Source organism: Astatotilapia calliptera, chromosome 15 (genome assembly GCF_900246225.1).
Source record: "Astatotilapia calliptera chromosome 15, fAstCal1.2, whole genome shotgun sequence".
NCBI lineage: Eukaryota > Metazoa > Chordata > Actinopteri > Cichliformes > Cichlidae > Astatotilapia > Astatotilapia calliptera.
In genome coordinates this window covers 6,035,103-6,046,606 of record NC_039316.1, presented here as the reverse complement: position 1 = coordinate 6,046,606, position 11,504 = coordinate 6,035,103, and the positions used below count along the sequence as shown (strand labels likewise).

Genomic DNA, 11,504 nt, shown 5'->3' with positions numbered 1-11,504 from the left:
ATGCACAGCAAAGCATTTAGTGAGGTTTTGCAGAATGCGGACTGAGCCACCACTCGCATCAGAATGGAAATGTTTCACCTTTGGATAAACCTAATCTCTCAAGACAACCTTACATCTAAGAGTTCAATAGGGGCAGAGTGTGAAAGTTCTTCATTTAATTAGTCACCCATCTACAGTATTTCGAGATAGTTTGCTTCCAAGAACTGAGAATTTCTTGTCATTCATCATATTTACGTACTTTGTTACGAAAAGCTAGTCATAAAAACATAATTTGTTCCCATTTCTTTTGTTGGATGCACAAAAAATGCCAAAGGTAAATACGTTTGACAGGGATAAAATAGTATCTTTGCTCCAACAAGGTGGTTGCCAAAGAACTATTACTTAAAACTTGGGATATTTCACCATGGTGTGCATGGTGTCCTTAAAACATTTGAAGAAACTGGACAATTGGAGGACAAAAGAAGAATGATTTCTAATCTCAATGAGAGTTTTACCTGGATAACTAAAGGACTAATAGAAAACAAGAAGTGGCAGGCCTTAAAAAAAGACTGTACAGCTGATGAACCATATCTGAAAGTTAAGGTCAAACACAGCTCCTGAAAAATTATGTGATTATGAATGCAGAAAGGTACAGTCAGATTTTGATCTACCATGTTTTGCAATCTGGAACTCATCTCATTGGTAACGGTTTAATTTGTCAGCTTGAAAATGATCCCAAACACACTCACAATGCAATAAAAGCATATGTGATTAGAAAAACACACAATGGAACACTATCGATCATGGATTGGCCTCCGCAGAGCTTGGAGGTGGACAATACTGAAGCAATGTGGGGTCATATTGATGGAGAATGGAAGAAAAGAAAGCCAAAATCCAAAGAAAGAGCTATGAATGTTCTTCAATAAGCCTGGATAATTATTATTAAAGAAATGACAAGAAAGCGTCAATAGAAGGTGGTCATTAAGGTGGTTTTTGCCTCTCTTTTTCTATGTGTCTATGTACGTTTTCATAAATCTCTCTACTTCTTTCACATTCTCCCAGAAAAATATACTTAAAACTTTTTCAGAGCACTGTACATCTGAAGGAGTTGAACAGTAGTTCGTTCCCTTTTGAGTTTTATTTTTGAAAGACAAAGCCGGAAGTCTTCCGCGCACTTCCGCGTAGCTTGACTCTTGGAACTGAAGACGCCCATTTCCAGTCCACACCCGCCCGGCTGCTGGATCGATCCTCCCCTCTTCAGTAGCTGGATCGTCACCCTGGATGCCGATCAGCACCGCTATTCTACCGCAACAGGTAAAAGAATAGAAATCATTCCCACGCTTATACCGAACAAAATGCATGACTTGCTGGATACTGTCGCTGAAGATTTTCTTCCCCTCTACCTGTTCTTTCAAGGTAAGTGGGATGTCCTGCTTTATTAAACCCAGCATTTAAAAAGGCGAGGCAGTGCAGCGTATTAACAACGAGGTTTGTCTACCTGCAGTACAGCCCATTGTTAATGTTTCATCCTGAAAATATGTGGAGCTCTCAAACCTGTCTCTGAGCCACTAGTGCCAGTCTTTTGTCTGCGTTATGGATGAAGAGCACCCCATATGGCTGAAAACTGGTTCTTCAGATCTTTTCACTGTTTACTCATTAATTTTGCTTGTTTGAATAAGGCGGAGAAGAGGAAAAGGAAAACTAACCTGGATTTAAAGAGAAATTCATTTTTTAAAGCAGTCAAAATAGATTTAGGCTCTAAATTACTAGTCTTTTTTTCAAGATAATATAATTATCTATGTATATTATTAGATATATACTGTCTGATAATATATATACTATGTGCAACAACGACAAGCAGGGAATGGCATATTGTTTTTATGATAAAAGGTGTAACTCCAAAGGTTATTCCTGTGTTCCCTCAGGTACTACTTAAAGGAAATGACATGCTTCCCTGTGACTATTAAACATGCTGAAAATCACTGCTGTGTTTAACCTGAGGGAGAAAATCTATGTGATATTTCTCAAAGTCACTTTAACGGTCTGCTGGGTGTCTGTGCTCACCTTCTTAGGGCAAGCAATTTCCCTAAAAGATGACTTACATTTGGCGCTTCCTCCGTTAAAAGATGGAAAATATAACACGAGGAGGGCCTCCGGTTCGAAGCCCGTCAAATGCGTCTGTTATCTTTATTTTTCCTGATATAAAAAAGTGTCATCAGCTGTTTAATAGTTGAGCAAAGGTGTGAATTTCCATTCTTATATATGAGATGACTGGGGCAGCTTTGGATGTTTATGCACGTACGTGTTGAATCACTGCAGCAAAGACTAATTATAGAGATTGCTTTGTGTGTGCGTGTGTTTTTGTGTGTGTTCTGCTGCCCTCGGTGAAAACAGAACGAGGAGACTTTCTTTGCTGAAGTGGCAAAGTCCATGTGACTGCAATTTCTGTGACATCTGTGCTTTATCCCAGAAGGGACTGTTGCATATCCACCTGCCGAGACTCAAAGCGTTGCGGAATATCCACACGTTCACATAAGTGTACAATACACCAGCGTGTTCGCTGGTGTGGTGAAAGAGGAACCTGATGTGCTTCAGAGTCCATTCTCATATAGCAGTTACAGTGGCATGGATGCTGTATTGAGGTTAATTTGGCATTATTATTATTGTGTCTTAAGTATGTGGGGAAGAAGGTGAGGTTGGAGGTACTGCTGAGTGTGTGTTTTTCACTTCGGGGGTGGGGGGAGTGTACAGGAAGTTAACAAAAAAAGGTGAATCATTTCATTGAGCTGACCCATAAACGTACCAAAAGGATTAGAATGATTCTTCTGTCGGAAGCGTCCCCAATTTTCACCTGCAGCCCACTGGGGGGAAGGTGTGTGGCATGTGTGCGCTTGTGTGTGTCTGCTCTCTTGTGAATAGGAGGAAAATCCCAGCACATGCACACAGGACACACGCATGCACACAGGCTTCTTTCTTCCTCAGGCTTCGCAAAGCTTCCTGGGCTGTGTCCGCTAGAACAGGGTCCCCCTCTGTGTGAGGAGGGTGTGTTGGACACACTCCGCGCACACAGGCCGAAACATTGATATTCACGTCAGACCGGTCCAGTGTGGTGCACACAGGTGTCAATCAGCATGCTGGGCTGAGTCAAAGGTTCTTTGATTCATTTTGTTCCTCAGCACTGCTGGCCCTTAAAGGATTTATGTCTTATTCCTCATATTAGAAACTTTCAAAATGCTTAATGCAATGTTATTTTTAAACATCAGTGTAACATCAAGGCTAGCTTTGCAACTGCTGGCTTTGCAACATCAACCTGTGTAAGTATGAAAATAGCATGTGCCATTTGTTCTTCATTTGCTTCTTAAAGACGCCAAAACTAGAACTAAACTTGCGCTGCAAAGTAATTTCTTCTATGCTCAAATTTTTAATGGTTTATTTTCCGTTATGATTATTTTTGTAGTATTTCGTGTCCAAAAGTTCATTCGGGGATCTGGCATGATTTGAAGTAGCATTGTGAGATGACTGTGTTTCTCTCCACTACATCTGCCATACCAGCAGGGGCCGAGCTGCAAGGTAAATCAAATCAAAGACGCATAATGACATTTTAAAGTTATTTTCAGACATCCAAGGGACTTCAATCAGTGTACCATTTTGTTGTGAACCTGTGCAGGTACAGTCACTGTTGATGTAGAGGGTGTCCTCTTTCCTCTTTTGTTGATTCAGTGCCGTTGTCATCCAGGATATAGCATGTCCTGTTTAAACAGTGGAGTCTCTTCTCTAACCTAGCCAACGGGAGATATTGTTATATTTGACACCAGGTACACCTCAGGGTACAGGGTTGTGTATAAGGGTGGATGAAACTCTGCTAAAGGCCTATACATGTTTGCACATGGAAGTGTTAGGTACACGCAAATAGCATAGAGCCATGTGAAAAAGAAAGTTTGCACAGGACTCTGTGCAGTCCTGGGAAAATCTAAGTACATCCTTTAAGAGCATTTAAGCGGGTAAGAAGCAGCTAGGTGGTGCTAATCCAATGCACTTGATTAACTGATGATCATCAAGTGTGAGCACCTCTGAGGCAGACGTTTTGGCAGTTCAGTTGTTTGTTAACACAGTGACACATCATCTCAGACCATACAGGCCGCAGTTAGCATGTTAGGTGTTAACGTTTGTGAGAGTACACTTAGAAAACGACTGTAGAAGTATGGATTTTTTTGGAGGCGTTGCCTGGAGAAAGTCTCTAAAAGGAATATGGCAGTATTGCTTAGACTAGACAAGACTTCTGGAACAATGTTCCTTGGACAGACAAGACCAAAGTGGAGATGTTTGGCCATAATGCACAGCACCATGTTTGGAGAAAACCAAACGCAGCATATCAGCACAAACCTCTAATACCAATGGTCGAGGATGGTGGTGCAGGGGTGATGATTTGGGCTTATTTTATAGCCACAGGTCCCGGGTACCTTGCAGTCACTGAGTTAACCATGAACTCCTCTGTATACCAAAGTATTCTAGAGTCAAATGGGAGTCCATCTGTCTGACAGCTGAATTTTGACTAATGTAGCAGGACAGTGATCCCAAGCACAGCAGCAAATCCACAGCAGAGCAGCTGAAAAGAAAAGATTCAAGGCGTTGCGATGGCCCAGTCGTGGCCCAGTCCAGAACTCAACCTGGTTCAAATGCTGTAGTGGGACATTGAAGGTGCTGTGAATAAACAAATGAGTTAGGGGAGTCTATGTTAGCTGTCATAGGTAGCGAGAGGCAGGGGACACCCTGGATAGGTCACCATTCTGTCACAGGGCTTAAATATGGAGAAAGACAACCATTCACACCTGTGGCCAATTTAGATTCACTAATTACTCTAACCCTGTGTATGGGACTGGGGAGGATACCAGAGTACCTGGATAGAATAAACTCCACACAGAAAGGCAGCAACCAGACTGCATATGAAAATAACAGTGCTAAGCACCAGATCACTATGGCATCCCTAATCATGAGGGATACTTAGTTTTTCTTAGAAGATTGCATAGAATACTTTGAAGACATTACTTTTTCCACTAGTGCACATGTACTCACACACAGAGACACATACACATAGATGAGCAAACTGCCAACTTTCTGTGTATATATGTGTTAAGAAAATATTTCATTACTTATAGGACCTCATCTCGGGTGAGACACTGATGAGGTTTTAGTACATGGTGATGAGTTAGCCACACAGTTTCAACAGATGGCAACAACAAGGAAAAGTGAGATCACTTCAAGTGAAGTGGGAGACTGAGCACTGTAAATCTTTACTGAGAGAGGTCCATGTATTTGCTTTCTGTTCTTTTCTTTCTTTCTTTCTTTCTTTCTTTCTTTCTTTCTTTCTTTCTTTCTTTCTTTCTTTCTTTCTTTCTTTCTTTCTTTCCAAAGAACATAATTTGCATCATCATTTTGATGCTTGAATCCACACACCAGCAAAGATGAGTCATAGATAGGGAACAGAGGCTCCAGAAAGTCACTGAACTGAAAAGAGGCATGCAAGTACAGCACAATGTGTTTCTATAAGCTTAATCGCAATGTGTTGCGGTAAAGGCGAGCTGCATTTTCTATGTACAGGCAGTTTGTGCCAGAATATAATATCTAGACTATATCTCGCTTTTTGGGGGGGGTTTTTGTTAAATAAAACTTCCCACACAATCCGTGGGTTGTCATGTTCAGGCTTGTTGAACAAGCTGCAGTCAGGTCCATATGTTTTTGGACAATGACACATATTCTTTGTTGTAATTTTGCATCTGTATACCACTACACTGGATTTTAAGTCAAATAATCAACATTTGATTAAAGTGCAGACTTTTATCTTTAATGGATTTAGCAAAAGCACGGTCCCCCATTTTTAGAGACTCAAAAGAAATTGGTCCAACTAAAATAATTTTAAATATGGGGATTGCTGGAGAATATTTAGCAGTTAATAACTGTCTGAAGTCTAAAACCCACGGGCATCACCAAATGCTGTGTGTGGTCCTTTAAGATACTTTATCAGGCCTTTACTGGAGCCACCTTCAGTTGCTGCTTGTTTGTCGGCCTCTGTATTCAGCTTCAACTTCAGTAACTAAAGAGTATGCTGTGTTGTGTTGACTGAGTGACCATTGAACAATATCCTTTTTTTTTTTGGTGTGAGAAACACTTGGTTGTTTATGGAGTTTGTGCCTCCCTGAGAGTGTTCTTGCATTGGTACTGTAAGTTGTTGTGAAGCTGTTGAGAACCATGGAAATAATTCTGTGGTATTTCAGGCATTTCGGTGTTGCTGAGCTAACCAGTGCATTCATTCTATTTAAGAATGTACCAGATTGTTGATTCTTGCTATCTGTCTCTGGTTTTCCAGCCTAATGATAGCCTCCCTCACTTGCACTGATGTCTCTCTGGACCTCATATTCATACTTTTACTGAATGGTTACCAAATACAAGTTCAGCAAGTGGAATCAACTCCAGATCTACCTATCGATTTATCCAATTACTGTTAAGGCTCAGAGAAATGTGTATAAAAATGGCTGTAATTCTTAAATAGCTAATGCGGTACGCTTGCAATGCGCTTTAATTAAAGCTGAAATTACATATTGTTTGTTTGATGTAAAATACACATTCAGTCTCATATTGATATGGTCCCTTATTTTGCACACTGTACATAGATGGCAGTAATGTGCAAAATACATGTATACTCACATATTTTTATACAAAGAACTACAGTAATGTGTATAGCTTTAATAATATTTCGACACAATCTTGCATGCTTCATATTTATCTGTTTCTCATACTTCCATAGCTCTCTTGTACACTATGGGATTTCGATTCTGTGTTAGTCCTGTACATATTGCAAAACTGACGATGACATTGACTCTGACTTTTAGTTATAGATCTAACTGTAAGACATTTCTTGCATTGCATCCAGATATTTAATTAAATGCCCTTGTAGAAAACTTACAAGCATACAAATAAATGACAAAAAATAACTTCTGCATTGATACATGAATATGAATTCTTTTGTTAATTCGATATTTCTGCTTTTGATAGAACTGACAAATATTGGTGTGTATATGTTATCTGAAATGCACTGATGCGAAGACCATTCTATTGCAGAGTGTGATGCAGAAAAAGATGATCGTACTCTGACTGTACTGTTTAACATGCCGTAAGGAGCTAGTTTGTGAAATCCATTGCTGAAGATTAGCCCCATTATTTTACTCCCTAAAATCTATATCATCACTCATCCCCAGAAGACAGTTTGTGTCAGCCTCCATTCACTATAAAACAATTGTTTTCCTGTAACTGCTTCCTGTGTTTCTATTTTAGTTGGTATTTTTTTCATAAAATTGGGAATTTAGTTCATAAATGTCAGTATTGTTTGCTAGTGCGCATGAATTATTTGTTGCCTATGTTGTATATGCGCGGGTTTGCACGGAGCCGCTGGCGCAGACACTCGAAATATACCGAAGCATAAGCCTCAGTGGGCTGTTCATTGCTCTTAAGTAATTGGCAGTGCCGGCATGTACAGACAGTGATTTATACTACAAGATAGCCACAGACTCCCCTCCAGGAATTCACACAAAAACAGGGAAGCAAATGATGGAGCAATAGTGTAATAAGAACGGAAGGGGAGTAGGAGTGGAAAGAAACTATGTGGGAATCATAAGAGATACGTTTCAATGAACGATGAATAGGAAATAGAGGAGTTGAAATAAAAAAAGACAGAGGGAGGGGTGAAGTGAGGAAAAAGTTGTGATGGAAGGACTTAGTGAAAGCAAAAAAGGAGATTGCTTAGACCTGACAAGAATCAAAAGTGATGAGGAGAAACACTGCCTGTTAGCTATAGGCACGCAAAGAGAAATGAGAGGAAATAAGGAGGAAATGGATGGAGTGAAGTGGAGCGGCTAACAGAATCTTAACAACAAGATTGAAAGAGTTGCTACCTATAGGTGTGGTTTATATGCAAAATAAGCTTGAATGTCGTGGTAATTTGGGGCTTTTAATTATTGTTTTCTAACACAGACCTGGCTTTGAAGTATAGTATAAAAACCTTCAATATGGTGGGGTCGGTGAAGCTTGATGTTAGTCTGCTTTATCTATCCCAAAACCAGATTTGATTTGTGTTTGGGTTCCTGTTGGACCACCCAGTCGTGTCCAAGTTTCAACTATCCAGCTGTTGATTTCAGGTGAAGTTGAAGAATCTGGACGTAGTCCTCCTTCATTATTTCATCAAATTTGTGCATTGTACCAGTAGCAGTGGCAGCAAAATAGCCCAGAGCGTGATGCTAACACCACCATGCTTAGCAGCTGGTTTCATAGGCTTGAAAGTAGGCTGTGCGATATGACCAAAATCTCATATCCCGATATAACACATTTATCGTCCCGACAACGATATATATCACAAAAATTCTACATTGTCTGTAAATTCTGTGAATCTCGGGCAACTTGACTTGTGTCAAGTGTTTTCAGCTGGGCGTCCTGTACCCGGAGTCGAGTGATTGACCGATGCAGGCCAAACTGCATACATTTACTATACATTTTTAGACATACGGTAAGTTGAAACGGCCGCAATTTTTTTTGGCCTGTTCTAAGGTTTATTTGTTAGCACCTGACGGCTCTTTTTAGCTTCTCATCTGTAAACACTGTGCATACTATTTCACGTGATTCAGTTTATTTTGAAAAATCTCAACAGGATCTTCAGCTTTATTGTGAAAGGTTTATGTGGAAAATAAACAAGCGGACGGCGGAGCCATGCGATGGTTTTACCGTCGCATAAAAACAGTCGCTTGTTCGTTCATAGTGTGGTTATATTAAATATAAGAGAAAGAGAGAACTTTAAGAAATAAATTCTGCAGTGACCATCAAAACAATGAAAAAATATTGCCGATAGACGTTTTCATATCAGCATCCGATATATATCGTTATATCGAACAGCCCTACTTGAAAGCCTAACTTTTAGTCCTCCAAACATGCCTTACACAAACAGTGTTTATGAGTGGATCAAACCACTTACACATAAAGCTAGTTTTCCATGTTACCTGCATGGGCTTATCTGCTCCTGGGATTATGCCAAAGATCCCAACAATTAATCTCATCAGATGGGCCAGGCTCCCTGTTGGCATACCACTTTAGATGCTGACTGCACCCAAACAGTGATAAATTCTTATTGTTTTCAAACTGTACTTGCTTTATTAGAGTCATATATCTATATTTATCTCAGTAAAACACAAATATTTGTCTAAGAGCATCCATACGCCTTATTAAGGTCCAGAAATTTGTATTATTACATAGTATACAAACGAGATACATAGAAAGCAAAATGTCACAGACAAAATAAACAAGCTGATACATCAAGATTTCCAAACTACAGTCACCATCTGTAATCTCAGAGCAGGCAGTAATAAAAGCAGCCTTTCTCCCAGACCACTATCATTTCTTCCCCCAGTTCTATTCTTCAGCTGTCTGTCCTCTTCTTGTGTACTGCTCCGTGCTGGCATTGTCTGTAGGCCTTCTCTGTTATTTGGTCCCCATCCTTTTCGTTTTCTCCTCTGCCTCTTCCCCTCCTCTGTCATCCCTCACCATGTTGGCCACTCACTCTGCTTTCCTTGCTTTGTTAACAAGGAGCTGATTTTTTTCCCTTTTTTTTTTTTTTTGCTCCTGCATGGATGTGTATCATTTCTGCCGTCTTCCCCATTCACACTTGCATTGCTTGCATTCCTCACTTATACCCCCCTTGCTTCGTGACACACACACACACACACACACACACGCTCAAATGCACACATAACACACTCACATCTCTCTCTCTCTCTCTCTCGCTCTTTCTCTGCAGATGTCTGAGGGCTTGCCAGCTGAGTAGAGGACTTCCCTCTCTGCCCGTGCTTTCCACCTGCAACCATGAATGGTAAGAACACTTTGGTTTTTTTGTCCTTATTGGACATGTGTTTGAGCTCATAACATCTCTGTCTATGCTAGGCAGATCTGTGGTTCTGCTGAGACAATAATGAGGGCTGGAATTTACTTTAAAGGGCAGAAAAAGGTCTGAGACCAATAAGCGGCTGTTTGTGTTATGCCTCATTTCTAAACTTTAATCTCTCCCTCTGGCCGTCCTCCTGCCAAGACCGAACATTCGAGCGCATCTGCTTTGTGCTTTGGTCAGCTTGAACTCCTTTTTTTTGCTACGAGTGACTGCTTGTTTTGACTGTAACGTGTGAGGTGTGAAATCATGTTAATGGGATATTGATCTGCAAACAGAGACAAGGCTCAGGCTTTAAGTAAAACCATCTTTAATCCTACTTTTTTGGGGGGGAAGTTATTGAGCTGTAGCTTGTACAAACCCCTGCTGGAAAGAGGGTCAGTCTAAAGTAATATGGCAGGATTGTCTTCATTAATTTTAAAGGTGTTTATATGCACTGTAGTTGCACGTCAAACCAAAACAGGCATTTCAGCAGCAGCCTGTTTAGCGCTCCAGACTAACTCTGCTGTCTTGCTTTGGTTCTGACTTTGACTTTTGTATCTTTATAAACCCCATCAGTTTCAAAGAAGTGATTTCTGTGGACTTAGATGCATGCACAGTTTGAGTAGCGATCCAGAAACTTGACCAGATACAAAGGGACTGGGACTTCATTCTCTGTGCAGGACACTGGGTTCACTATACAGTACTATGCAAAAGCCTAGAGCTGCCAGTCCTTTCTTTATATTTTGCTAGGAAAGTGGAAAATAGTTGTAGTGATTTATTGAAACGTGCAAACCTACATGGAAATTCAGTGTTTAAGGTAAAAACAAAAGTTAATAAGCTTGAAATGATAGCTTTTAAAAAAAAAAAAAAAGATAATGTAATTGTAAAATGGTTCTTTCAAAATAAGTGTGACTGAATTAAAAGATAGTAAAATAGTTTCATAATCTCTGTTTGATTTCTCATCCCAAGATATCAGCAGCAGCAGATCCTGTATATCCTGTATATTCATTAACATGGTGAATGGTACTCATGGCCATTCATCAATGATCAGTGGTTGTGACAATTTGCATATTAATGATTAAGAAACTGACATCACAGCAAATGTACTCTTTGTAAGGTTGGGAAAACCTGCAGTCAGCTGAGACTGAAGAAGTCACTTGGATGAGTGACAAACTGTTTCTCCCTTTGAAAACACTACTTCACATGAACAAAATAAACTTTCTGATGATTGAGCATCAGAACTGCCACAAATACTGTGGTGCGCTCCACATGATACGACGTCAAATTCAGCACAGGACACTTGCTGCAGATAAAGCCCCAAACCATGATGGAGCCTCCACCATGTTTTACAGATGGCTGTAAACTAGGACTGCAGCTATCATTTATTTTAGTAATAAATTAATCTAATGATTATTCCATCGATTAGTCGAGTAATCGGATAAGAAATACTTTTGTCTTATTATTGAGCAATAGTAAATATTCAAAACAGAAAAAAAACTTTTAAAATATCCTGATTATTGTTTTCATTTTAGAAATCTGAGTGTTTTTTGTTTCATCTGTCAAC

General features: G+C 39.9%; 1 protein-coding gene across 4 annotated transcripts in view; it reads left to right on the top strand.

Annotated features, from left to right (window-relative positions):
* Window positions 1–1,141: 1,141 nt before the first annotated feature.
* The window catches only part of itsn2a (intersectin 2a), a 45,143-nt gene continuing 34,780 nt past the window's right edge, over window positions 1,142–11,504 (top strand). Inside the window, exons 1-2 of one of the 4 annotated variants that reach the window (XM_026193953.1) lie at window positions 1,142–1,293; window positions 9,815–9,886. In XM_026193953.1, coding sequence (XP_026049738.1) covers window positions 9,880–9,886 — 7 coding nt within the window. In that variant the 5' untranslated portion in view covers window positions 1,142–1,293; window positions 9,815–9,879. The other 3 variants (XM_026193949.1, XM_026193952.1, XM_026193951.1) reach the window with 3 other exon arrangements.